The 27,559-nt window shown below is 39.0% G+C and overlaps 5 protein-coding genes across 6 annotated transcripts; 4 read left to right on the top strand and 1 right to left on the bottom strand.

Moving 5' to 3' along the window:
• Positions 1-2,389: 2,389 nt before the first annotated feature.
• On the top strand, positions 2,390-7,870 carry abhd6b (abhydrolase domain containing 6, acylglycerol lipase b; the record flags this gene model as incomplete). Its single annotated transcript, XM_083919335.1, has 10 exons — positions 2,390-2,503; positions 3,217-3,279; positions 3,462-3,593; positions 4,861-5,017; positions 5,830-5,943; positions 6,032-6,164; positions 6,970-7,127; positions 7,260-7,314; positions 7,396-7,496; positions 7,691-7,870. The coding sequence occupies exons 3-10, from the start codon at positions 3,469-3,471 to the stop codon at positions 7,868-7,870; spliced, it is 1,023 nt and encodes a 340-aa protein (XP_083775461.1). The 5' UTR covers positions 2,390-2,503; positions 3,217-3,279; positions 3,462-3,468.
• Positions 7,871-8,783: 913 nt separating this feature from the next.
• On the top strand, positions 8,784-13,217 carry kctd6b (potassium channel tetramerization domain containing 6b). 2 transcript variants are annotated; one of them, XM_083920418.1, is made up of 3 exons: positions 8,785-8,909; positions 10,634-10,735; positions 11,564-13,217. In XM_083920418.1, exons 2-3 carry the CDS (start codon positions 10,709-10,711, stop codon positions 12,248-12,250), a joined length of 714 nt encoding a protein of 237 aa, XP_083776544.1. In that variant the 5' UTR covers positions 8,785-8,909; positions 10,634-10,708; the 3' UTR covers positions 12,251-13,217. The 2 variants fall into 2 exon arrangements, with proteins under 2 accessions (XP_083776545.1, XP_083776544.1); XM_083920419.1 differs by lacking the exon at positions 10,634-10,735 and having other exon boundaries at positions 8,784-8,909.
• Positions 13,218-14,327: 1,110 nt separating this feature from the next.
• uqcc5 (ubiquinol-cytochrome c reductase complex assembly factor 5) lies at positions 14,328-16,521 on the top strand. The gene is made up of 2 exons (XM_083919669.1): positions 14,328-14,659; positions 16,384-16,521. Exons 1-2 carry the CDS (start codon positions 14,506-14,508, stop codon positions 16,473-16,475), a joined length of 246 nt encoding a protein of 81 aa, XP_083775795.1. The 5' UTR covers positions 14,328-14,505; the 3' UTR covers positions 16,476-16,521.
• Positions 16,522-16,629: 108 nt separating this feature from the next.
• ognb (osteoglycin, paralog b) lies at positions 16,630-18,690 on the bottom strand. Its single transcript, XM_083919668.1, has 6 exons — positions 18,501-18,690; positions 18,320-18,386; positions 17,891-18,055; positions 17,605-17,807; positions 17,401-17,493; positions 16,630-17,273 (listed from the first exon to the last, which is right to left on the bottom strand). Exons 1-6 carry the CDS (start codon positions 18,597-18,599, stop codon positions 17,103-17,105), a joined length of 798 nt encoding a protein of 265 aa, XP_083775794.1. The 5' UTR covers positions 18,600-18,690; the 3' UTR covers positions 16,630-17,102.
• A 2,118-nt stretch (positions 18,691-20,808) lies between these two features.
• On the top strand, positions 20,809-25,785 carry LOC310951308 (14-3-3 protein beta/alpha-1-like). The gene is made up of 6 exons (XM_083919460.1): positions 20,809-20,916; positions 22,174-22,475; positions 22,601-22,724; positions 23,354-23,517; positions 23,771-23,866; positions 23,958-25,785. Exons 2-6 carry the CDS (start codon positions 22,182-22,184, stop codon positions 24,012-24,014), a joined length of 735 nt encoding a protein of 244 aa, XP_083775586.1. The 5' UTR covers positions 20,809-20,916; positions 22,174-22,181; the 3' UTR covers positions 24,015-25,785.
• Positions 25,786-27,559: the final 1,774 nt, after the last annotated feature.

Raw genomic sequence — 27,559 nt, 5'->3', positions numbered from 1 at the left:
TGTGTGTGTGTGTGTGTGTGTGTGTGTGTGTGTGTGTGTGTGTGTGTGTGTGTGTGTGTGTGTGTGTGTGTGTGTGTGTGTGTGTGTGTGTGTGTGTGTGTGTGTGTGTGTGTGTGTGTGTGTGTGTGTGTGTGTGTGTGTGTGTGTGTGTGTGTGTGTGTGTGTGTGTGTGTGTGTGTGTGTGTGTGTGTGTGTGTGTGTGTGTGTGTGTGTGTGTGTGTGTGTGTGTGTGTGTGTGTGTGTGTGTGTGTGTGTGTGTGTGAAGATAATACCTATGTCTGGCTGAGGCTGGACTTCATGGAGCAACATGTGAGTCTAACAAATCATGTAAACATGCACAGTCACCTACTCTATATATATATATATATATACACCTAATTGTGGTCATAGGATTCAGCCAGTCATGTTATAGAGCAGTAATCACATCTTATTTTTATATAGACTTTTAGCTAGCTGAATCATTGTTTGGTTTAAATTTTCAGCTTCTTTTCTCTATACTTCAAGTAAGTATGTACCAATTATATATTTTGTAAAGGGTAATTAAGTCTGGCAATCTTTTCCTCAAAGGGAGAAAGTTTACATTAAAGTCAGTTCGCTATTCATGAGGAATATTACTTGGCTTTGAACACAACTGTATTATGTAATTATGTAACCAATAATAATGGTATAGGCCTTGTTCAGACCCACTTGAGCCCTATGCAAAAAAATGCAGGCCTCTCATTGATTGGAATGGAAGTGGTCTGTCTGCAGCAAAGGTTGCAAGGCAGACGAAGGAACAATGCGTTTGGCCAATCAAACACTCTGTAAATCGCTCCGTGATCAAAGGATGTGGTCTAGACCTGTCCTGAGAAAACATTTATTTGACACTATAAATAAAGATAAATGAAATTCGATTTAATTAAAATCATCTCTGAGTATTGCAAACGGTTCTGCACTGTTTTGTGTCTGATAAGCCTTTAAATGCAGTAATCTGTTACTCCAGCTGGACGTCCTGTAACTATTTAATTTGTCTGTTTAATCTCACCTACTCTTTTAGCAACACACCACCACCAACGCATCAGCCTGTGCCGCTGTAACACTACTGTTGTCAGTCTGAAACTCCGCTTATACTGCGAATTCACAGAAAGACTGCATTACAAACGTAAGTCGTAAGGTTTGAAAGAAGAAGCCATTTAGGTGTTTTGGACGTGACCCATGGTAAGAACTAAAAGTCTGTATATCGGCCTCTACTGCTTCAATTTTTTTTGTAAAATCTGTCTCGTGAGACCTCATCTTACAGATTGGTAACTTAATATCTTGAGTTGAGTTGATGTCACTACTGACCGTGGTTGCCTCACTTCTGCTTTAAGATTACAGGGTAAAGCACCCAGTGCAGTTAAACCCTTTGAGCTGGCAGACCACACTGATGGTAGGTCTGTGGAAGAGGATGCAGTATATTTTGCAAACGAATGAGGAGGGTGTTGCTAAATTTTTGATTCTGTAACATCCATAAGCTCATTGCTCCAGTCAGAGGAAATGACTGTCCGCATTTGGACGTGTTGCCCATTATGACAAATCTTCCTCATTTTTGTTTTTGCCCCTCCTCATTGCTGTTCTACAGGCTTTGCTTTGTCAAGGATCTCTCTCAGGATACAATGTGACGACCAGGATGATGCAGCTAATGTGACATGCTCAGACATCCTGGGGAATACACTGTGTATGTGACAAGTGACCAGATTGAGGAAAGCTTCTCCGTCCTATATACACCCTAATATGAGAATCTTTCCCACGCAAGGCGGGTCTCTCTGCAGTGCTTCCGTGTCCATTTGTTCTGCTCTAGTTTGTATGTAGGTCATCTGTAGTGGACCAGAGATGCAGCAGAATGGCATCTGCACATTGCATTAGATGCTATTTTTGTGTAATCTTGGGCTTCATATATGTTTAATTTAAATTGCAACTGAAGTCCTTTTGACAGTGTGAAGATATTGAGGATTATACATTTCTACATAGTTTACATTAAATAGCTGAATCTTTCCATGTAAACAAGTCCCCCTTATTCAGGAAATGTAACTAACTTATCTGCTCATAGTTATAAATCCAATCCATTATAATCATGGTTGTGATAGATGACATGTTTTTATGTGTAAATATGTGCATGTATCAAATAAATACGCCAGAATATGTGAGAACCGTGGTATGGACATTTCACTAATACAATTTTTAGTCATTTTAATGTACATAACATCCCGGCATCTATCACCTCTCGAGGGCAGGGTGTTCCAAGTTCATCAGTTCTGTTTCTTGCCTTCAGTCAAGAAAACCTCAAAGTGCCTGTGAAGAGAATCTGTACGTGAATCCCTAATAGCGTCACTGTCAACTGAAGCAGAACTGATGATGCCTCGCGCACTATGGATGTTGTGACACCCAGTGGTCTGTGCAAAAAAAAAAAGAGAAGCCCTCATATCTTCACTACTGACTGCAAACAGGGGACACTCACCGTCTGCCTCCACCATGACACCCAGTGGTAAGTTTTGGACTAGGAGCATCTGCTTGAAAATGGATGTGGATGAATGTGAGAGTTGTCTGCCTCAGTCAAATTAACAGCAGAGATAGAAAACACATCCAGTACCTTAATAATGCTCATTTGGTGGAGGCTGCTCGACGTAAGACTGTGGCCCATGGCATGGTTCGTGTCCACCATGTGCGACTCAAAGGCACATCTAGTAATTTCAAATACCTTCATTTTTCTACCTTCATTTTTGTGAACCCTTAAACGTGATCAGACCTCCTCTTGGGTATGAATGTCTTTATCATAGCTTGTGGGTTTGTTTGTAATCTGTGTTTATGCTTCATGAGGCACATTTGTATTTTTTTTACATATATAATGAAACAGAAAATTTGATGGAGAGGTGCAAAAAAACATCTTGCAATTTTAAAAGGAGAAGAAAATATCAAAAATATGGGACAAGATGTACATCTGTATGTCTTGTTTCCACTGCAACATTGGCCAGCACATTTGTACAAATGGTCGTACGTTCACTTTAAAAGATTGACCGAATAATGTGGCCCGGTTTTCACCAATGATGAGTAATAATCAATAAGTTTATCCAGAGCAAACATAATCTGCCGGGCCTAACGGCACTACACGGTAGTGGGGTTTTTTATTTATGCTTTTGGTACATCCACAACACCTTTGAAGAAACTAAAGTGTCTACATGCTGTAAAACGATTCAACAGAATCACAACGATCCAAGGGTCTGCCTGTGACACAAGAAACAGAGAGAAAGACTCATCTGAAAAGTAAGTTTTTACAATTTTAAAAACGCTTGTTGTGGCATGAGATGTTCATGTTATCTTGAGTTGTTAATTGTTATCTAAAGAAAACATTCTATGGATTCTGACTGTACCCCTCCCCCAACGTGTTATGCTCATGATATTGTGTGTGTGTGTGTGTGTGTGTGTGTGCGTGTGTTTGTTTTTAGGTGAGCCATGGCAGCTGATCTGGACATGGTGAACTTGTTTATAATTGCGGGGGGGACACTGGCTATTCCCATCCTGGCCTTTGTTGCTTCCTTCCTCCTCTGGCCCTCAGCCCTCATTAAAGTGTATTACTGGTAAGATTGATAATTGTGTTGTTCTGCCTTTCACTTTAATACCTGATGTTAAATCCCTCTCATGAGCCAGAAATAATAATTCTACCACACATATTTAACAATAAATAACAAATCACTGATGACAAAACATGTTTCTAATCAAAATCCATGTCATTTAAAGTGCTTTATATCCAGTTTCCTTGGATAAAATTGAGTTAAATATTCAAACCCCAGACTGTTTTTTTATGGCTGCATCATTCTTAAAATAGAAAAAATCTTCACGTCTTGTGCATTATTTTATCCACCTACCCTCTTTATAGTTAGCACCGTGAGACCATCCTGATCTTGCGAGCTCCATTGTATTTTACTCGCAGCTCAGTCTGGTAACATGCGAGAAAATTTGGAGCCGTTTGCCAAGCGAACGTCCAATCAGCGTTGGTTTGAGGCGGATTTAAGTTTGACTCAACGAGAGGCATCTGTTCAGTGTTAACAACATGACGGCTTTCGCGGATGAGATGAGCACAGCCATCAACCAAGCTGCTCCCTAACCCTTCTTTCTTCTTTTATCCGTAAATTCACGTTACACAAAGGGAAAATATCCTTTACCGACATGTTGTTCACTTTCTGAGCTTTGCCTCGATGATATTAGTACGTCATACGCTTCGTTGATCTGATTGGTTAATTTGGCCCGTTTGTTGGTGAGAGACAGATGGTTTTTCCAATCAGCAACCAGTATTTTCGCCCCTTCCCAAAAGGTCTCAAAAGAGAGTTCGCAGATAGATATCCTGAGCAAATGTGAATCATGTGAGTCAATCCATTTGGCAGAGCCAGGTTACCTTATAATAGCCTGGGTCTGGATTTGAACAATGTTTGGCTGCACCAGCTGTTTTTAAACAACACAGTCCCATATACAGTATGTATAGGCCTACTTTGAAAGAGTTGTTTGTCTCTCATTTGTCTTGGGACATGAGTGTTGTTTTAAGATTGACTTGAAAAAGTTTGAGCCAATCCTTTAAAGAGATTAATGTGACCTTTATGAACGTAAACTGTGTGTAAGTGAACGTCAGGTCATTTTTTTTTTTTTTAGAAAGCCTCAAATCCTGTATTTGCCTCAACATGAAATCCTTGTATGCATGTTGAATGTATCAGAGCCTTAATGTAAAGACAATTGTCCACACATGCTCATGAAAATGTGCAACCAAGTCCATTATCACTTGGCCCAAATTTGAATTCCTGTGCCTTCATGCCGTCTGTGTGTATGAGCTCAGATGTACCTGCTTCTCTTCAGGTACTGGAGGAGGACTCTGGGCCTGCAGGTGCGCTACGCAGACTGTGGTGGTTATCGCTTCTGCTACGCCTACAGAGGAAAGCCTGGGATGAGACCCTCCATTTTAATGCTGCATGGCTTCTCTGCTCACAAAGACATGTGGCTCACTGTTGTCAAGGTCAGGAAATCTACAACACCAAACATAGTTTGTCATTATGAACTCATTATTAACTCATGGGAGTAACAGAACAAGATCAGAGACAGTTAAATCTTTGTACTACTGTGTTTTATTAAGCAAATTTACCTTTTAGACAAACTGTTTTTGAAGACATACAAATGGAGGCAATTGATTTGAATTTGGTATAAGTAACAGCCTTGACTGTAATCATTAATGAATACTTAATTTATATACCACTGTATTTATACCATTCAATATTTGAATATGTGTGGTTTGAATTCCCCTTTTCGATATTTCCAGGCCATTTTCAGGGGTGCCATTTCAAAAACCTGATTTTAAGTTTGATTTATTTATTAGGGGGTTGCATATCCAGATAGATAATTCAAATGCCCCATATTAAAATAAACTACTTTTGGATGTGAAAACGTTAAGTCAGGTTAAAGGATAACCTAAGATGAGATGTCACTCAGATCTCTGTCCAATCAGGTTCCTGTCTTCCAGTCACATGATCCAGGAATACAAAGTTCAGATGGAAGCCTGGAAACATTGGACGTCTGAATTTGTGAAAAATCAACAACCAGAGGGGATTTCAAACCACATTAATTCAGATGGATGGTTTTTAAAGTCATATATAAGTCAATATTTTAATGCTATAAATTCAGCGATATTTAAAATTCACTACTACTGTAGGTGTTACTTATAACTAAGTATAAGTATAACTAACTATATAACTAAAGTATAACTAAGTATAACTACAATTATTAATTACATTAATAGTTTTAAGCTGTAGTTCCTATCTCCCATTGCTTTAGTATCTACCAAAACATCTGCACATTATGTGTGTGGACATGCCCGGCCATGAGGGAACAACACGCACCAATGCAGAAGATTATTCCATTCAGGGGCAGGTCAGAAGGATCCATCAGGTACACTGAAGGGAGAGAAATTAAAAATATAAGGGTGTATTTTGAACCATTCCACTGAACATCTGTTTTTGTCTCTAATTCTTCTCAGTTTGTCGAAACCATTCGCTTAAACAGGAAACCTTTCCATGTGGTCGGAACCTCCATGGGGGGAAATGTAGCTGGGGTTTACGCAGCCTGCTACCCCTCAGAGATCTGTAGCATGACTCTCATATGTCCAGACGGTCAGTGTCTGTCAGTGTGTGTGTGTGTGTGTGTGTAAAACATCATCAATGACCATTCGAGCTGTTTGCCAAAAGAGAGGTGAGGGGTCAGTTGCAGAAACCAGTCAATATTCTTCACGCACATCTTCTGCGGCCCTGCACCCTTTCAAAGTTTGAGAAAATAACCCTGATGATGTCATAGTGATGTCATCTGGGTTATCTGAGCTTGGGCTCTCCAATTTTGTCACAGAAAACCTGTGTTACAAACTAGTCTATAAAGTTATATCTGCTCAGTAATACTTACTAAAGTCATATCTTACTCAGTGGCCTATCAAACTCAGCGAAAATTGGATAAATTAACCATAAAAGTAGGAATTGGGGATCCTACTATCTTCCCATTGGCTCTCAGACCTGCGGTTGTGAGGTCTGCAGGTTGGCACTTGTTCATTTACAAGGCAGGGAGTAGCTAATGAGAGTTGCATTATGGGAAATGTAGGACCCAACATTTTAAGTGTCTGGCCCATTCTAGAAACTAAAGGTTGGGATATCTCATCCCCTGCTGCTTTGATTCTTTTTTAGATGTGTCTCTTGAAAGTCACCCAACTTTATGGAAGTGCAATACTTGAAAGATGGATTGCCATCATTCATATGTGGATTTATGTCATGCTTACAAGCACTTCTTTCGAGTAGCAGTTTGTCTTTAAAAGTTGTCACATAATACTGATTATAAAGAATGAATTGCTTTCCTTTGTAGTTTATCATTACAAAGAACAGATGAGCGTCCATCGTCACTTTCTAATGCAAAAACACTTATTTTATCCTGCAGGTATAAGACACCCATGTGAGACCAAATTTGACAATCATCTGCAGGACCTGGAGCACAGCAACTACACATTAAACATCCCTCTGATCCCGACTACACCAGAGGAGATGGAGGACATGTTCAGACTTTGCTCTCATGTTCGCTTTAAAATCCCTCAGCAGGTCAGCTCCACAAAGTAAAATCATTATGGATTTCACTTTGCATGCACTCACACTAGGTGATAATATTTACCTTACTACAGTATTCAGCGGTTATTAATCTGCTGCTGTTTATACATGTGTTGTCATTGTTAGATTCTTCAAGGATTGGTAGATGTTCGGCAGCCTCACAACACATTTTATGAAGAAGGTTAGTTCACAAAATGTCAGGATTTCCCATGTAACTGACATTAGTCCATACAAATAAATGTATTTCCTTTTTTTTTATTAGTTTTTATGGAGATTGTTGGTGAAAAATCAAGATATGCCTTACAGGAGCACTTACATCTGATCGCTGCACCTTTACAAGTGATATGGGGCAAAAAAGACCAGGTAATATGATTCACTAATACAGTGACTATGCAAAGCTTACAGAGGGGATGACCTGCAGCTTTTGCTTCTGACAAATTCTAAAATTCATGTGTCCATGTACAAACTTGAAGCTAGCTGCTGGGGTCTGAAAAGAGAAACTTCAGTCACTCACATATCTACATAGACAAGATACTTACTGTATTGCGTTTGTCCAGGTGGTGGATGTCTCTGGAGCTACGGTCATTGCAGAGGTGTTGCCTGGATGCAGAGTGGACCTGCTGGAGAACTGTGGACACTCTGTGGTGATGGAGAGGCCTTGTCGGACGGCCAAACTCATCCTGGAGTTCATCATCTTGCAGCAAAATGCCAGGGGTGGCACAAAGAAATCTTCCTGAACTAAAGATACATTTTCCCCCCCACTGCAACGCTTCACATGTTCCTTGTACCTGACGATGCATATGTAAAAAGATACCTCAACAATATACACTAACACAGAAAGCCAGGTTTATAGTGTTCCAGCATTTCCTATAATCACATTTCATTTTTAATGTAAACTGCATCATGATAATAAAAGTACCATGCATTTATCTAGGTGTGACAGTCTGTGATCGGTATGGAGGACTAAACATGACTTAAGTCTCATTAAAGGTTGAATATATAGAATCTTCATTAAAACCTATATTTTATTTAAATTATACACCCACGGTGCATTTTAAGTAGTACAAAATAAAAGTATTGCTTTTCCATAAACAGGCTCAAACAGACTCCGGTCTCCTGTAGGCTACTGGACAGGGTCTGACCAACCCGGCAACCTGAGTGCTGAAATTATTTTCTATTGTTGCGACCACGATCTTGAGAGACTAGAAGGGGGTATTCTGCTCATTCTCCATATTCAACCTTTAAATACACGCATAAATACTGTACATGTATAAATTAATACATAAATAAATAAATACAGGAATATTTGAAAAAGTAATTAAATGCATGAATAAATGTATACATAAATAAATGCATAAATAAAAACATAAGAAAAAATAAATGCTTTTATTTCTACATTTTTGTTCACCCACATTTACAGTATATCTTTATTTCTGAGGTAGGAGGTCCCATTTATTCATGTATTTATCTATTCATTAATTTCAGCATTTATATATTTCTTATGTATTTAGTCATGTATTTCTTTATGCATTTACCGGGACTTAAGTCATGTGTAGTCCTCCACATCTCTGACGTGTGGACGTATTCATGCAGAGTGCCTGTGCTTCCAGCCGGACCTCCTCCCCTCCTTGTGTGCGCAGTTTTGCTGCAGCCTGGAACACGAGCACAGCTGCCCTGTACGACCAGCGGCAAACATCACTGACTGCATCGTAAAATACCAAACGCAAGCCGGTGTTTCCTGAACAGTAGAAGACAAATAAGCAAGAAAGTGAGCCGGTAAGGCTTTGTTTTAACGTCTATGTTACTTCCCGGTAGTCTAATTAGGATCCCTGCGTCAACCGTCGTAGTAGTAAACGGCAGTTAACGTCAACGGCTCGTTGACTGGTAGCCCGTTAGCTCACTAGCTAGCATATAGCAATTAGCTAGCAGGCTATGCGATGAATCCTTTCTACTGTGGTCCTCGCGTTGTCTCCAACCCCACTATAGGTTATCTCAGTGTTTTGTTTGCTTGCTATATGAGCTCGTTTGCCAGCTTCCTTAATTTCCATAGCAAAAAAGTGTAATGCATTGAGGTTAAATGCTAACGGTACTTTTTTACACTAAGCTGTGAAACAAACCTTAAGCTCTGCCGGCTTCACTAGTTAAGTAATCCGGTAACATACAATGTGTTTTTTTTGTCGTTTGTTTTTCCTCTAATTTTTATTGGTATCGAAATTGGTGAGCATTATCAAGCATACCATATTTAAATAGTTTTCTCTTTTAAAAAAAGAGTTCATTAACAATTTTGGGATACTTGTACTTTATTTGAGTATTTCCGTTTTAATCTACTTTATGCTTATACACTACACTACACTTCAGAGGAAATGTACTTACCACTCACCACTACATTTATTTAACTTTAGTTACTACTTACTTTGCAAATTCAGATTATTGTTACAAAATATCATCAACAAATAAAATAGAATATATTGTTTTAGATTAAGCAAGACAGCAGTCTATAATGTAATTGAAATAAGCCCTACCTTTATCAGCTGAAACAGTAGATATTTACATTAATCTCTCAATAATTATAATCTAATATTCTGAACCATGCAATTTTATATTTATATATATATAATGAGTACTTTTTGTACTTTAAGTACATTTTGATGCTGATACTTTTGTACTTTTACATTGTGAATGCAGGACTTTTACTCGTACTGAGTATTTCTAAAGTGTGGTTTTACTGCTTTTACTTAAGTAAAACCTCTGAGTACTTCTAACGCCACTGTATGCGTTTGTGTATGTAAATATAAACACCCATGAAAACACACGTTCGAGTCCCTGTGTAGACCATGAATGGAGCGTGGACTGGTGGCTGGAGAGGTGCTAGTTCATCTCCTGGGCACTGCCGAGGTGCTGTTGAGCAAGGCACCGAACCCCCAACTGTTCGGGGCGCTGGTCACTCTAACATCTTTCCATTAATTGCATGTACATAGCCCTGGTTGTGCATGTGTGTGTATTTCGGGCCTGTGTGTATAACATGAAAAATAATAATAGAGTGAAAAAATCGAAGTTTCCTGATGCAGGACTAATAAAGGAATTCTTCTTCGCTTTCAATTGAGGGAAATTATTATTTATATTCTGTCTGGTTACAATAAGAGGTTCAGAGTTAGGCTAATCAGAATTAGAATAAGGTTTATGAGAGAGATTGTTTGGTCAAATACAGACTGCTACTTTATGACCAGGAAGCACACCGAACATTTCTTAAAGAAACCTATATCCTGTCTAGAGCTGCAAATAATCAAACAGTGCTTGAAAACAGTAATGTTTATTTAATCCACGAAGTGAACACCTCCTAAATAAACATTTGCTTATGTAATCCGACAGACACCGATATTGCAAGCTCTCTATCAACTGGAAAAAACGCATGATTTGACTGGGTCAACATTATTGTGTCAATCATATTTTGCATATATGTGTACCTTACAGCTCATGTTAATGTGACTGTTTTTCCACAGGTGAAATTGAATTAAGCCAAAGCGTATCTGTTCCCTCTCTATTTTGGTTCTGACCGAGTGGGTATTGTTCTACCAATGGATAATGGAGACTGGGGCCATAGGGTAAGAGATGGACAGAAGTCAGACTAGAATAAGAACTAGGGATGGGCGTGAGTGCTCGATTCCTCGCATAGCCCTCGTTTCAAATCAACTCGACTGGTAAATAGTCACACTTTTTTGTGCGTGCTTGCCTCAGCGGAACTGATCGTGAACAGAATGCAAATGCTAATTGAATTTAGTTTATGTAAGAAAACAATGTTTGGAAGTTGTGGTCGAGAAAAAATAAATCCTGAATGGGTAACTGTGACTGTTTTGATTGAGAATAAGTATTAGGTGTTGGGTAGGCTGTATTCATGTGCAGCATTATTCCTGCAGGAAGATGGGTTGCGTTCTAAAAATAGATTTGGAAAAGCAAGTACCTGATTGGCCCTCGAGGAATTGACGATCCCTTGATCTCGTGCCCATCCCTAGTAAGAACAATGTCAGTTTTTCTGATATTTAAAAAAAAAAAAAAAAAGAATTCACCCTGTTGCCAGTTAAGTTTCCATCTGGCATTTAAAAGTAATTTAGTCTAATAACCTTTGTGAAGGTTGTAATGTTGGGGAAATGTTTGAGAGAGGTGTTTATTCAACTTTTGGTCATTTTGGAGGCTGTAGTTTGTGGTGTTCAATTAAGGGTCTTCTAATATTAAGTGACAATGGTATTAATGGAGAATACAAAGATGTTACTTGTAACTTTAATGAAATATAATTCAACACAAACTACAGAATCCTGCAGAACCTTTGTATAACTACACACTGAGCTAGACAGCTTTCACTTACAACTGCAGGATGCAAATGCTTATGTTAACCTCACAATTCTTATCCTCTTCTCTGTTCTTTTTTGCCACAGATGAGTACTCCTGTAACCTTGAACGTGGGAGGCCACCTGTACACCACCAGTTTATCCACCCTGCAGCGCTATCCAGACTCCATGCTGGGTGCCATGTTTCGGGGAGACTTCCCCACAACTCGCGACTCCCAAGGGAATTATTTCATCGATCGTGATGGGACACTATTCCGGTACATCCTGAACTTCCTGCGGACATCTGAGCTCACCCTCCCCTTGGACTTTACAGAGACAGACCTCCTGAGGAAAGAGGTGGACTTCTACCAGATCGAACCTTTAATCCAGTGGCTTAACGATCCCAAGCCGCTGTACCCTCCCGACATCTTCGAGCAGGTCGTGGAGCTCTCCAGCACTCGGAAACTGTCAAAATATTCAAACCCAGTCGCTGTTATCATCACACAGCTGACTATAACTACAAAGGTTCACGGCCTGCTGGAAGGTATTTCCAACAACTTCACCAAGTGGAACAAACACATGATGGACACCAGAGACTGCCAGGTGTCCTTTACCTTTGGACCATGTGACTATCACCAAGAGGTGTCCCTAAGGGTTCACCTCATGGACTACATCATGAAACAAGGTTTCACCATCCGCAACACGCGTGTGCATCACATGAGTGAGCGTGCAAACGAGAACACGGTGGAGCATCACTGGACTTTCTGTAGACCAGCTCACAAAGTTGAAGACTGAGTTGCAGGAGAGTCGTTGTGGATGACATTATTGTTTATGTCTTCATATTACACAAGTCTAGATTAAAAAAAGAACAAATTCTCACCTCTGTTTAGTAATGTGCCACTAATGATTTTGTGTTCTTATTTTGATCAATGTGGTTCATTGGCACAAAGCTCAAAGTCCAGACAGATATCATAGAAACTATGAGAATGTGAATTCTTGATTTATTCACTTTTTAGTGCAAGGAGACCATGTCCTACCACTACATATTTGACATTTCTTGAAAAAGTAATACTTCATTGAGGTTAAGGTCTACAAAAACAGCTTTTCTTACGAAGCAGAAGGACCCTTTAGCAATGATGATATTACAATTTAATTTGTGGTTCCAGTACCGTCACCTGTTTATTCTGAGGTCAGTAATTAAGTGATTGTCAAAGGAGAGCCATGATTTAGGACTCTATGCCTTCATACATAATCAAATCTATGTTTTTTAAAGTTGAGGTAAAAAGAGAAGATGTAAAAATTTACACAAGCTGTCTTGGTCATGTTTTTGGACTACAGACACTGAACAAAGAACTCTTTTTTGGATTCTGAGTTGTCAGGAGGGGACCTTTTTTAATAATAAATTATGATTATACCCAATTTACAGTAGATCTTAAAATTAGTCTTAGCTCTCTTATCTACTTGTATGGTACGACCTGAAGGCCTAGTTGTTGTTGCATGTGTCTTGTGTATGTGTATTTGTTTGTGCGCTTTGCGGTATTATGTCATGCTGTTACAGTTTAAAGCTCATATTAACAGTGGTGTGTTGGGGTCATTACAGCCAAAATAAACCATTTAGTGTATTTGTCATTATTTTTGTTTTATGGTTGAACTTTTCACCTTAACTTAATATTTTGCTCTGATAATTTCCTATTGTATGTCGGCTACTCAAACAATATTTTTTTCCTAGCTAAGTTGAATACATAATAGAGATACAATTGTAGCAGAGGCATTTTTTTAAATAATTTAAATGATTTCATAGTTACTGCGCTTTCTTTTTAGGGCAGTATTAGGCTTTACATGTGCCAGGCTCCCTGTTGGGCTTCATGCATTACTTTATTTCCTGTAGAATAAAGCACAAATTAAAAAATGATGGCTAATGACATTTTTCCTGTCATAAAATTAATTTCTCAACAAAATCTTTTATTCAGTACAGCGCTCATCATTCATTAGTTGAAAATATGTACACACTTGTAAGTTATATTTGTAGTCCAGTGCAACCCCGTGGCATCATTTGCTTTCCACTGAGTAACCAGGTTATGTCTCTAAATCCAGTATTAAATTCAATACAAGATTTGACAACCTCCCTAGCATATATTTTTTGCATGTGTTCACGATACTACAAAATGTAGACCTACCCCAGGTCCCTTTAGCTATTAAAATTATAGACCTTACTAAAGCTCCTGGTCCTCACTTAAATCGGAAGAAATGTGAGTTATCTAGTTAAGATTGTTCTGTTGACTTTATTTATGATATCCTTGTAAAGAATTGTGTTACTCATTTAGGTGTCATAGATTAAAAAAATAACCACAGAGATGTATAAATAATTTTAATCCAATTATTGATCATTATTTACTTGTTTTATTGATAAGAGACATGATTCTACTGGCAAAGGCAGAAATATCACTATCTATATGAACAAAAATCCGAATTTTACTGAGCTATCTATTTCAAACAATACTTTCCCAATGACATATAATTCATGTAAGCTTTACAAGATACTTATTTAACTTTTAAAAATCTCATTCTCCCCCTGGCGTGTACATTGTTGACTTTTCTACACAACTTGTTGTATAACTTGATTTAATACAAAAAAGGACACGTAACACGACCGGATGTTACGACTCTTCCTCGGTGCGTTTGTTTTACCTCCAGAGTCGAGTTGCAGTAGATTCTGCTCCTTTTCAAAGATGTAAACATAAACATTTCAAAACCGTCCTCGTTTGTTTCCTGTTGCAGTGTATGTGAATGACATCAGCTGACCGGAAGTGAACAAGCACCAGGGCAGTTGCCTAGTAATGGAGTTCCGTTGAAAAGGTCTATACTCTACGGCCGTTTGCTGTACGCCAGGTCCCAAAACGAGCGCACCCTCTCCTCACGTCCGTTGCTCTTGTAACAAGTGTAGGACGTGTAAAGGTCCGTGCCTACGCTGTCCTGGAAACAGCAGGGTTCACCTTCAGCATAGAGCTCTGTTTTATCGAGACACGAATCATATATGTCTGTTAGCCAGGATGTTTCACAGGAGTGACAACGTAAGATATTTACTGAGCCTTGTCCCGGGCAAACAACGTCTTGGGACGTACAGGTTTCTCCCCATCTTCTTTTGCATCGGAGGCGTGATGGAGTGGATCATGATCAACGTGAGGATGGGAAAGGAGACTTTCTGTGAGTGTAAATTCACAAATTGAGTTAATTTGCAACTGTAAAATGTTGTCCTTTTGACTTGGTATTTAAGCTAGCTGACGTTAGCATGAACTTCCTGTGCCTTTGTCCTGTATGTACAGTAGTTATCAGTTGAATTGTAATGGCTGGTTAAGCAATAGAACAAAACCTGCTAAGTGCAGAGGTGATTCTAGTGTCTGTTGGGGCCCTGGGCAAAATTTCACAGGGGGCCCCTGGAACCAGCGTTCAAAATCATTATGTTATAAATAATCTGACACCAAAAAAAAGTTCACATTTGAGTTCTTTGCAAAATATGAAGAACAATAACAACCAGAACAATAAAAACTTTGCTGGAGTCAGTTGGGGCCCCCTTAGGAAGGTCAGGGGTCCCACTTTCCTGCTTGCATACTTTGCACATTGCATAGACTGTATCAAAAATGGACGTAGCCTCTCTGTCAAAATCCGTTCTCTCAACTTGATCCAATCATACATGCCTCTGGGAGTCGCCTGCACCTTACTCCCTGAGCCGGTTTAATCGCCGCTAGAGACACTGTGTCAGTCTCTACCCTCCTAAAAAATCCCAATCCCATTTCAAAATATTCTGCTCCCGGGAAAAAATCTCAACACGTACTCCCACTCCTGTTTATCTAGTAACTAGTTCTGTTAGCCTAGCTCCCGGGCGGTGGAACTAATGTGAACTAATGTGGCTAATTCCCTAAATGTCAAATTTGTCAGCCCTCGTGGAGGCCCTCTACTGGCCTGGGGCCCCAAGCAGTTGCCTGCCTTTCCTGCTGACAAGCGGCGGTAACATTAGTAGCAAACTATATTACGGCTTGCCAGAGTGTATTAATTACCTCTGTCTGTCAAGCTACTTTATTTAATTTTTCCCGTTTTGGCGACGTAAGAAATGGCCATGCTGCATGATTCAGTAACTGATGTGTTTACAGTGGGTCTATTAATAATAATTATAATAATTATATCACATTTAATTTATAAAGTGCTTTTCTAGACTCTAAGTTGCTACTGCTAGGGCTTTGCTTGTACACAGATTTGGGACACATCATCCTTGACCTTGCAAATATGTCTTCAAACTTTCCTCTCCTCCTTTGCCTCCACTCCTCGTGTTGATAATGCACTGATATGTCTGTAGCTACACCTGTAGAGAGAGTACAAATGCTACTGTAAAGAAAGCACCCTCATGTGTTTATACTCTCACTGGACCCACATCCATTTATTCCAGATGGGCTCAAATATGCAATTCCAGGAGAAGTAAAAGGAGTCAGAATACTCTCTTGTTAAAAGAAAAAAAACAAAAGCTGCCCTGCATATTTGATCCTGTGGTATTCTGAGGCCATTTAGGGATACATAAAATAGTTTTCTTTTACAGAGAACAGACTCTTTCTGCCATTATCATTCCTCAGCTTGTTAAGTTCCATTATTACATATCTGTTGTCGTTACAATTTAACTCTTTATTTCACAGGATACCTTATAGGACTGTTCACAAAAGAACATTTTACTTGTCACTACTTGTCATAGACTTTTCTCAAGGCAGACATTTTAAGTTGTCATTGCAGGAAAAGCACAGGGGAAAACAAAATGCACAGTTCAATCAAGTGTCCTAACAAGCCTCACCGTACAGTTGATATTAATCTTTAATTATATGAAAAATGCCTATATAACATATTTGAATCTCTTAAATCTGGTTTCTTTTCTCTTCTATTTCCAGATGATGTCTACAGAAGAAAACGATCAGAACGGGAGTACCAGCAGAAGATATCAGATGGTTTGATAGTTCTTAATGAGCCTGCGGCCAAGTGAACGATGGTCTGACTTAATGTGGTCTTCACATGTATTGTCTAAGGACACATTCTTAGACTCTTGCTCCCTTACTTGTTTCCAACAGGCTGAAATGGACTTCATATCATGTTACGACAGCTGTATCACAGTGTTGAAGGACTCAAGCATTAAAGGCTGAAGGAGAAACATGCAAGTTTATTGTTTATATGATTTTAGGCTTAAGAATCATTAGCAGTAATACAACCACTGGTGTGAGATCAAATTAAACTATGGAATCATCTCAACAATGGTCTCACTGACAACAAGTAAAAAACATTGCATAGCACCTGCCAAGACAAACCAGTCTTAACCAAATTGTAACAAAAGAGAAAATACAGAAATAATGTTTGTATTTAGAGACATAATGAATGCATTTGACCAGATCGGTTTAATACTGGCAGAAAGCATTTGTAAGAAATAAAAGACAAACTATCATCCCTTTGTTTAAATCCTGCTGTTGTGTAATTATGTTTTAGGTCATGAACTGTATGATAAGCATATAAAATGTAACTCAAGAACTGCATTTTGCAAATGGTATTTTACAATCTGTCCATCTGCATCCTTCATTTCATCAAGGTTAACCAAGGTTGAAAACATGCTCTGGTTATATCAGTTGTACAATCCGATCGGGAGAGACCCCAGACAGATGAAGCTGTTCGGGTGCTCCGACAGCATGATGGGGTTCCCGTCCAGTCTCACCTCATTCATGTTGGTCCGAATGTAGTGACTGGTGTTACCTTTGCAGAACGTCTCATCTGTAATTGTTGAGATCTTGTTGTTCTGCAGAACAGGCACAGGGGAAACAATCCAAGGAGACACAATTTGCCCATCATGTAATTACTTATACTGGCTGTGCAAACAGAAAAAAATCAAATTGCTTTGACAGAGCAATAACAGATGAACTTACATGCAGGTGCACAACATGAAGAGACTCTGGAAGCTGGGGCACTGCTGTCAGATTATTGTTTCCGAGGTAAAGATATGCCAGCATTGTGAGTTTCTACAACAACAACAAAAGACAGCTATTAGGCTGCTTGTATCAAACATCTAAACACGTGCATAGTACATGATATGTACAACAGTTAAGCATGAGATCAGTGGGCTGACTTACTTTAAAAGCATTTGCCTTTACACCCTGGGATTTAAGATGGTTGAAATTGGCATTGAATGACACCAGCTTATTGGGCAGCATGGGAAGTTTAATCAGTCTGTTTTCTGAGAGATTGAGCTCCTCAAGTTCAGGAAGTTTTGAAAAAGCTCCGTCGTCTATCTCAGCGATGAGATTCCCAGTTAAGTCAATTCTTTTTAATGTGGCTGGAGAAAAACAAAGACAAAGAGAGAGAGCTTAAAAGATGACATTCACTGAAAAGTTAACGATCAGAATAACTTTTATTTACCCATGTCTGCAAAGTCTTGGTTTCTTATTTTTGTGATTTTGTTGAAACGTGCATAGAGATGTGCAGTTTCCTTTGGCAGTGCTGGCACAGCTGACATTTCAGGGGACGTCTCCTCACAGTAAACAGATCCACTCAGGCAGACACACAGCAGACACGTCGGCAGCTCTGAAAAAGTCCCAATGTTTTTTCATCACCTTTGTTTTTTTATCTGTCATATAAATAAGTCGACTAATTGGCCTTCAGTGATGTGACTGTGCAGTCTAAAACACACTAAACAGTTTAGATGAGGACACTTGATCAGCCCCATTATTACATAATATGGGCTTTAGCTACATTCACAAAAAACATGGAAGAATGCCTCAGCAAGTGTTGCATAATCAGCTTTGAAACAGTTGTTAAAAACTATTTATCTGTTTAAACAAACCTTACCCTCAGCTCTTGGAGATGGTAGGTCAGTGTCTTGAAAAGTATAGTCTGGGATGTTTACAGTGTCTTTCTGTAAAAAGGAGAAATCTCCATAATAGATATACCTTTCCTCCCAAGTCAGAAGTATTATGCATTTCTTCCACCCACTCATTTACAGTGTATAAACCCCAAAATATGTTTTTACCTTAGGTTTCCTGACTTCCATGTATTCATCTTTTGCTGCAGAAGACAGTATCCATGGGAGCATAACAGATGTAAAAATCCAAGTTGTCAATTGCATCATTGCGTCTTAGCTGCTAGTGAGAGAAGAGAGTGAATGCCTGCTTTGCTGGGAACTGAGCAGGAAGATTTTCCGTCCAGTTTTTTTATTAAGCCGCCAGTATACTGCTGAGTATAAAAAGGAAACAAACTTTTAACTCAATACATGCTGTGTTTGTGTTGCTCTCAGTGGTCAGGGTGATTCTATTGACTATATACTATATTTGTTTGTATAGCAAACAGACAGTAAAAGTGTTTGTTGATGCTAAGCACAAAGTAATGATTAAACTATGTGTAGGCCAATGATTAAGAAGAGCTAATGAACTGTGCTTTTAGTTTTTGCTTTGACAAAAGAATGTAGTTACTGGAAAAACCGAGTGGCCCTGAATTCCAGTAACTAATGGGAGGAAAAAAGAGTGATTTATGAAATGACTTGCCAAAGCAAGCACCGAACTGGAGAGAGAAAACTATTTTGAATATGTCCCTTTTTCAACTTAATACCTCAAATACCAGCAGTTAATTCACTCTGTCTTTTATACGAGAGGGCTGTTCCCCATTAAGAAGTGTATCTATTTCCTAAGAAAGAGCTATTTTTTGATGGTGGTGGAATGTTTTTCTTTTGTTTGTTAATAAATCAGTTTGCCATTGATGGGTTCTAGTTTTGTATGGTCCTGGTGTGCAGCTATTACAAATGTATCCTAAAGTGTTTCCATAGACAATGTAGGTTTTACACTTCACACTGGTGAAAGCTGTGGCCAGAGGCATTATGTTTACGGGTTGTCCGTCCATCCCATCCTTCTGAATGTGATATCACAGGAACCCCTCTAGGGAAAGGGTTTTTTTTTTAAATTAGGCACCAATGTCCATGGATAAACTGATCAGATCTTGGATACCAAAGGTCAAGGTCACTGGGACCTCACAAAAGCTATTTTGGCCTTCATTCAAAAACTCCTACACTCACTATGACAGGGTAAAAATGATGAAGTGAAGACATTTTATATCCAAAAGGACAAAAGTCAACTTCACTGAGACTTCATAATGCCTCTGTCCATTATTCAACACCATATCTCAGGAACAGAGGTGAGACATTTTGTCAGATACTGAATTAGTTACACTAATATAGAAACTGTGGTGATTTGATAGAGTAGATTGTCTGTGCTCAAGGGTTGGAGATGTGTGTGAAGTTAATGTTTTCTTCAATCTTAATTGAATACAGGTACCATCTTTTCCTGGATTATAACATGTGTAAGGTGTCCTCAATATATTTGAGTTTGGAGCAACTTGAGGATGTATCCTTGGGCTTTGGGGGCGTTTTGCTATTTTATGACATTTTATAAACCTATGAATAAGAATTAAAAAGACAAACAAATAAGTGATGGTCAAATGATCATTAGTTATAGCACTATTTTCACATGCACTCTGGCAAAGATCAAACACGCCTTCAGGAAAGTGTCATAAGGTTTAAATATGTTTTTCTACTTACTGCTTCAGATAGATTCTTCATGTTCAAGCCCCTGCACTGATAAACATCTGAACTGCTTCCATGTCCTTGAGGAAAACACCGAAGGCTTGCTTGCACCAGAGGTCACACTATGCAACTGACCTTTACCTTTGACCTTGCTGTGCAGGACAGACGGGAAAAGGAGCTTTCTTGAGTCCCACTTACTAATAAAATGTATCCATACAATTATAACCAATCAGAGTATCACAACCCCTTGCTTACAACCGTTTTGTTATGTAAAGTATTCATATGCTGCAGTAACTTTTTCGATTTATATTTTGTTCAGTTTTAGGTTGTTTTTTTCACTGTTAATTGTTTTTATATTGTGTACATAAGCTACTATATTTTGTAATTAGCATCTGTTATCGATGCTTTTGTTATTTGCACTATCCTCTTTTGCTGCCGCATCACTGTAAATTCCCCAAATGTGGGCCTAATAAATGACTATCTATCTGGTCTCGTATCTATAAATGGGTTGTCCACTACTGGTGTCTTGAATAATGTTTATTTTGCCAAGCCATGTCGGGTAATCATCATGTAATCATCTCGATCTGAATAAAACGACGTGAAAATGTACAAAACTCGTTAGATTATGAAAATGTGCACAAAAAACTGTTTGTTAGTTTGTTTTAGTCGGAAATATTATTGATGTTATTTTAGCGTATGAGCAGTGCATTACGCAAGACAGATGTGTGGTGAGAATAGAGGAAACAGAAGTGCCAATGTAGCGGAAGTGGTACTGCCCTGAACGAGACGCTGAGCGAGACGGAGGACGGAGTCTTGAATCGTCCAGAGAGAGAGAGAGAAAAAAAAGCAGGACTAAAAAAAAGTCGCTAATATTGTAAGTGTAACAACATCGCACTTATTCACAGCGCATTATGACACTATATTTTCATTCGTAGCTCAATGTTTGAATGGCTGTTTTCATCGTGTTCGGTCGAATCTTGTCGTCATGATAACGGGAGCGCGAGCTAGCTTATGGTTTGTGAGAGGCTAGCGGGGTTAGCTCGCTGGCTAGCAGCTAATGCTAACCAGCAGAGCTAACGGATTCCATGACACTTTGTTCTGACAGGCTCGTCAGCCTGGGCGGGCCGTGGTGATACAGCTGTTGAAAATGAATTAAAAGCGAAAATAATGCCTTATAGCCAATGTTTTATTTTCTGTTGAATATAAAAAAAATACAAGTGTGAATTGCTAACACCCTAATCGTGTTGGGTTTTTTTTTTAAACGAAAGTCAGTAGTTGCCTTTGCTGGCCTAGCTTACGGACCGTACCGTTAACTGAATAGCATTAACGCTATATTAGCTAGCTGTTAGCCACTCCGCTCGCTTTGCGTAATCACGAATACGACAGATTAGCAACAGTAATGTTATCTAATCCAGTAAGGTTGCCAATGTAAATGAGAATAAAAACGAAATGATGGATCAGATCGGTCGCACTTGAGGCACCTAAATGTAACCTACAATCCCGCTAAGCGTTGTTAGCAACATAACGGGGAGGGCATTAAAATCTGACCCGGGGAGGCTTCGGCTGGTGTAGCAAAGTGTCGATTGAAACAATACTAAACGATCCAGTAAAATTTTTGTGTATACTACATTTTACATCGTGGTTGTTGCTAAGATTCATGATGACGTGGAGTCAGTCCTGTCCGCTTTAAATCAGGTTAAGAACAATAAGGACGGAAAAGGGATTGGCGAGCGCTATGTAGTAACGCTCGCTAGCAGCTAACCTAAGCTAGTGTATGTGTATGGTTGACCCACTTGCCAAGGGGCCCGGTTAGCAATGCTTATCCTCACTTTCAGTTGAATCCAGTGGTTTCCTGCTTAAAAGTCCTGATCCGTCAAAGCAAAATGAAACCCCTTAATAACACAAAGTTCACTGCACACGGAAATGTCTGGTGATGGACAATGGGCGGGGGGGGGGGGGGGGGGGGACTATTGTGAAACATTACTTGTCTTTTGATTAACTACACATAAGATAAGAAAATCCTTTATTAGTCCCACAGTGGGAAAATCTACAGGGTGACAGCAGCAAAAGAGGATAGTATAATATTATAGTACTATAATACATTATAATATTCTATTTTCTCTTCCCCCAGTCTAGAAGATGGATAAGAACGACCTGGTACAGAAGGCCAAGCTTGCTGAGCAGGCTGAGCGCTACGATGACATGGCAGCAGCCATGAAGTCAGTGACAGAGCAAGGTGCAGAGCTGTCAAATGAGGAGCGCAACCTTCTCTCTGTTGCCTACAAAAATGTGGTAGGAGCACGCCGCTCATCCTGGCGTGTCATCTCCAGTATCGAGCAGAAGACTGAGGGCAATGACAAAAAACAGCAGATGGCACGTGAATACCGGGAGAAGATTGAAGCTGAGCTGCAGGAAATCTGCCATGATGTGCTCGTAAGGGTTTCTTGTTTCTTTTGGGGATGTAAAAACGGTCCTAATTAATACCGTTGTAAAGACAGTGCTTGTGTGTAATTAAGCCTGAATATAACCAAACTGAACTATTTCAATCTTGTTTTCAGGGGCTACTGGACAACTTTCTCATTACCAATGCAACTACTCCTGAGAGCAAGGTGTTCTATCTGAAAATGAAGGGCGACTATTATAGATACCTGTCTGAGGTTGCATCCGGGGATACTAAGAAGGGTAAGTGAGGACATGATATTTGTGCTGGAACAATGTACTTAATGCTGCATTATTGAATATTTTATAATAATGGGTCAAATAACTTTATGAAAGGGATCGCTGATATCACCCAATTCTGCAGTCCCTCTCGACTCCACGTAATGTCTTGCAGATAGTTGTGTCTGCAAATATATTATTTTGGTTCTGACATTTCTCATCAACTTTATTTACAGCAATGGCAGGCAGCTGGAAAAGTTAACTCCCTCTGACATATAGAGGGCAGGTTCCCTGCCATGCAACAAACAGGCAAAGTTGGCTCCTAGCTACTGACCACACTGGAGTATTTCAGACCTTAAGAGACAGAGACCTAAACAGACCTAAAAGGAGAGTGAATATTAATATTGGACTTACATGTGCAATTTCAGACACAAAGATGACTCAAAAAAGAATACTGGTGTTGCTCCCCATCTGCTCAATATGTAATAGGCAACAGTTTGCCAACACGTTTGCCATTTCAATTATAAGCTAACAATACAATATATCATTGTTGTTTGTTTGGTTTGCTGCCTCCAGGTGGCCAAAAACATCTACTTTAAAATGTGTAGTAAATTCTGAGGGTTCATTTTTTGTACATCTTTTTCTGCCTAAAGATACAGTGGATAATTCCCAGCAGGCGTACCAGCAAGCTTTTGACATTAGCAAGGGGGAGATGCAGCCAACACACCCTATCCGGCTTGGCCTGGCCCTCAACTTCTCAGTCTTCTATTATGAAATCCTCAACAACCCGGAGAAGGCCTGCCACCTGGCTAAAACGGTATGAACTGACATAATGTCATTGTTTTGAAACATTTTATAAGTTAACCGTAATTTTTAAGATTTGAAGACAATATTGCAGACTGAAAACCTGGGTATATTTCAGTACCTGCAAACACTGTAAGGATATTTGAGCTTTTTTTCTAGTGCTGACTAATTCAAAGAAATGTTTGATTTCACATTGTCTCTGTCAAATAATATTTAGAGGATGCTGCTGGATTATTTAAGTAACAAGTGTAATCTTTGTTTTTCAGGCATTTGATGATGCCATTGCTGAACTTGACACCTTGAACGAGGATTCTTACAAAGACAGCACCCTGATCATGCAACTACTAAGGGACAACCTGACTGTAAGTTTTGAGTTCCATGCTGTTTTGCCTTTAATTGATGCTGATTTATTACTCACAGCAAATTATAACATTTTTCTTTTTCTGTTCCCAGCTGTGGACATCAGAAAACCAGGCAGATGAGGGAGAGACTGGAGACGGGGAAAACTAATGAAATTGCACTGTTAATCCACCTACACTCTTATCTTAAACACAGACAGCTTATATACATCCCCCTCCACTCCATCAGCTCCTCCCACTTCTGTATGACAAGCAGCCTGAATTGCTCCTGACCAACTAGTTTACCCCTCTCAGTTCACTGTGAGGTGACAGGGTAATTTTCAGTAAGCAGATTCAGTCACTTTGTGGAAACATGTTGTATTAATTAGCGAGTCCATGTTGCTGTTGTTTTTGTCAGCTTTGTGTGTGTGTGTATGTCTGTATGTAGTGAAAGAGCAGGTGTGAAAGGATGTGAAAGATTGTGTGTGTGCGTGTATGCGGTCTGGGGGGGCGGGGGGGATTGGGGTTGTGAATTTTAATCGTCCTTCAAAATCCCTTTGTCCCAGCTAGTTTGTTGTGCATTTTTAATCCCTTTTTTGTTACTTTATTTGTGATTCTTCATGATATTTACAGGTTTTATTGTATGGTAATTAAACTGGCAGTTTATTTCCACCAAACACTGTGATGGTAGGCGTTCCATTTGCTTCACAACCCCAAAACAGTTTTTGTGTTTGAATTTCCAAACACACGTACAATCCTGTATTAACAACTAACCGCAATTCTGCTGTGGGCTCATACAGAAAGGAGGCAGGCTGTATTGTGACACTGACATCTTGGTGTAATGCTCCTTGATCATGTTCACAGTTTCAAAGTTTGAAGGGACCCCTTAAATTATCATGTTAGATTTGTCCAAACATCAGACATTCCACATATATCAGGCTTTTGGAAAGGCAGTGCTCCTTTTTTAAAAAAAACAACAACAACAACAACTAAGTATGGATTGTCATTGTAGTTTTACTCACTGTTCAGGTGCTGCTTGATATCAGTACAATGAAAATTGTATGTGCGTAAATGTGGTTCCATGTATTTTGCAAGATTGACTATCATCTGTATGTAAAACCTAAAGTAACCTTTTATTGATGTTAATTGAAAATGTCTTACCACACTGTATCAACCCTGCTTGCAAAATATTCCTCTTAAAGCGGTTGTTTTCTCCAAAACAAAATCTGTGCCTGGCTTTCTCTTGCAGCCTCTGTGGCAGCATATGCGTAGTGTTTTTAGGAATCTCAAAGGGAACGAGTAAGACCAGACAAATTTAAATAGCTAAATCTTGACCTCAGTTTCTACCCAGGTGCATCTCTTTGCTGTTAAGAACAGCTGGTGTGAATGATCGCCTCAAAAATCAGGTCTATTTTAAAGGTGCAATTTGGAAAAAAGCCCAATCCATCACTTTGGAAAGAAGTTCAGTGTCACAATACCATTTATCACCACTACATTCCACATACTGTAGTTGAAGACACCATTCCACATTATAGCTGACAGTCTGTTTACTCTGACAATGCTCCAATGAATTGAAATAATCTTCTGTTGAAAAAAAAAAAATCATGTCAGTTTATTATTATGCTTGATGAAAATGCAGTTAGTGAATGTGGAACGAAGCCTGTCTGTATATCAGGTATCTATTTGCTTTGTTTTTACTGACAAGTCTTATGGCTAAAAATTTGCTTCTGTAACAGTCTATTACCCAGTGCACACACGTGGTTGTGAAAATTTAGAATAGCTCTAAAAAGCAATGACGAAATGGAGATAAACAATGGTTGGTGTAATTCTAGCTTTGTGTTTATGTATCTTAAAACCATTCTAGTTTCACTATACATGTAAGAAATAGGAAAGTGTCAAAGACCATTCAGTGAAATAAAGTTTCGTTTAAGATAACAGGCAAATTACGTCTTCATTTTTGTTCTCAAATAATATAACGATAACTAAAATCACTTAAGATTTGGTTATAAAATGTGGGTGGGCCGTGATTTCAATCAGGGCCTTGCAAATGTCCACTAGAGGGCGGAATAAATAAGAGTTTAGCCCTTGATGTGCGAGAACTATTTTTTTCCGCGGAGAGTTACGTCAGTTAACCTCTGCCCTCTCAGCTTAATTGAACCGATGGTAACGCGGAGCAGAGCTGCAGGTGTTCCACGGTCATAATTAAACGAAAATAACCTACCGCCCATGTGGAAAGTGTTGAACTGCCCAGTAACCAACAGGCAACCTGCTACTCTCAGCGATAATAATCGTACACCAGTGGTCCGACGCATTAGCTACTTCAGAAGCCGTAAGTAATGTTAATGTTAAGCGATTTTTTTATCGGCTTGGTTTAGTTGCTTCACCTGCCGCAAATATCGACTTTTTGACACGAAGTGTTTAAGAAAGTGTCTACACTTGGCTATAACGTTAACGTTAGTCGGCTAACTTTAGCTAGCTCTCCTTGTGTTTTGGGGCAATTTTGATCAGTGTACTTTTAAACTTGAACTTTCATGTAACGTTAGAGCTAGCTCGATAATTTTATTAAAGTTCCGGCTCAGTCAGTAGTAAAAGTTGGGGAATGTTAATTTACTTCGTGTGAGTAAGGCGTTTTTTAGATCCCTGAGCCTTACGCCACATCAGACCACGCCCCTTCCATTTGGCCACGCCCTGTCTCTATTTCTACACAATCATTTACAGACATCATTTTTCTGTTTAGATCCTCCTTAACCAGGCATGCACTCAGAAGGTACAGTTTTTGATGAAACTATTTCTGAGGTGTTGATTCCACATTAACATTGTGTTGCACAAAATTAGTTATTTCTAATATTTTGTCTATCTTAAACCTTGTTGATGTAAATGGATACATACGAAGCAAGCAGTTCACTGAATACATCATTAAATCAAAGTCCACAATGTATTTGCCATGTTTCTGCTGTCTGCAAAGTGATTTAAATATATATTCATATTTTTATTTATTTATTTCCACAAAACTTCTTCCAAGCAGGAACTAAGTTTTATTTTTTTCTAATGGGTTTTGTAATTGGATGAATACACGTGTAATTCAGTGATACTGTAGTGTAGTAGCTAACTCATTGATCAGCACTTTTATTTGTTTTTTTTTGCAGTTGCTATTCCTCTGCAGGTTTCTCTTTTTAAAGTTAAATGTGTTAAAAATAAGTGAGCAATGCATCCCTGCAGTGGATATAATTTGAAGTCTTTGTTGAAACTGTATTAAAGATGTGTTGATTCAACTTTGTGGTAATTTTGCTAATAAATTGCACGTTAGGTGTTGGTTGTGAATGAATGATGTGTGTTCTTATGAAGCTATGTGGCGCCTATCTTATCCTGGCACTCTGTCCAGGTCCCTCTTGTAAAAGCGATAATTATCTCAAAATAATACTTCCTGGTTAAGATAACAAATCAAATGCAAAATATCAATGGGATGGACACAACTAACCTGTTCAAGTTGATGTGCATATTCCAATTACTAATATTACTGTGGCCTCATAAATGAGCACACAGCTGAATCAAAACTTTGGTCAATAACCTAAGGTAGAAATTGTTGCAAGGATGTTTACATATTTGCGTAGGATGTAACTTTATAAACGGGCAATTTAGAGGATATCAACATGTTCCTTTTCTATTGTTTAGAAGTTGTGCTATGTAATACTCAAAACATTCTTCTTTACTTGAACT

The sequence above is a fragment of the Echiichthys vipera genome, assembly GCF_963691815.1.
Source record: "Echiichthys vipera genome assembly, chromosome: 9".
In the NCBI taxonomy this organism is placed as follows: Eukaryota; Metazoa; Chordata; class Actinopteri; order Perciformes; family Trachinidae; genus Echiichthys; species Echiichthys vipera.
The sequence above is the reverse complement of the archived record's forward strand: the minus strand, read 5'-3'. Positions and strand labels throughout refer to the sequence as shown.

Coding starts and splice junctions, on each gene's coding strand:
- LOC310951308 (XM_083919460.1), top strand. CDS start 22,182: ATGGATAAGAACGACCTGGTACAGAAGGCCAAGCTTGCTGAGCAGGCT. Junction 22,476..22,600: donor AAATCTGCCATGATGTGCTC/GTAAGGGTTTCT, acceptor TCTTGTTTTCAG/GGGCTACTGGACAACTTTCT. Junction 23,518..23,770: donor CCTGCCACCTGGCTAAAACG/GTATGAACTGAC, acceptor TTTGTTTTTCAG/GCATTTGATGATGCCATTGC.
- ognb (XM_083919668.1), bottom strand. CDS start 18,599: ATGATGCAATTGACAACTTGGATTTTTACATCTGTTATGCTCCCATGG. Junction 18,056..18,319: donor ACCATCTCCAAGAGCTGAGG/GTAAGGTTTGTT, acceptor GGACTTTTTCAG/AGCTGCCGACGTGTCTGCTG. Junction 17,494..17,604: donor TAAAGGCAAATGCTTTTAAA/GTAAGTCAGCCC, acceptor TTGTTGTTGTAG/AAACTCACAATGCTGGCATA.
- uqcc5 (XM_083919669.1), top strand. CDS start 14,506: ATGTTTCACAGGAGTGACAACGTAAGATATTTACTGAGCCTTGTCCCG. Junction 14,660..16,383: donor GATGGGAAAGGAGACTTTCT/GTGAGTGTAAAT, acceptor TTCTATTTCCAG/ATGATGTCTACAGAAGAAAA.
- kctd6b (XM_083920418.1), top strand. CDS start 10,709: ATGGATAATGGAGACTGGGGCCATAGG. Junction 10,736..11,563: donor ATGGAGACTGGGGCCATAGG/GTAAGAGATGGA, acceptor TTTTTGCCACAG/ATGAGTACTCCTGTAACCTT.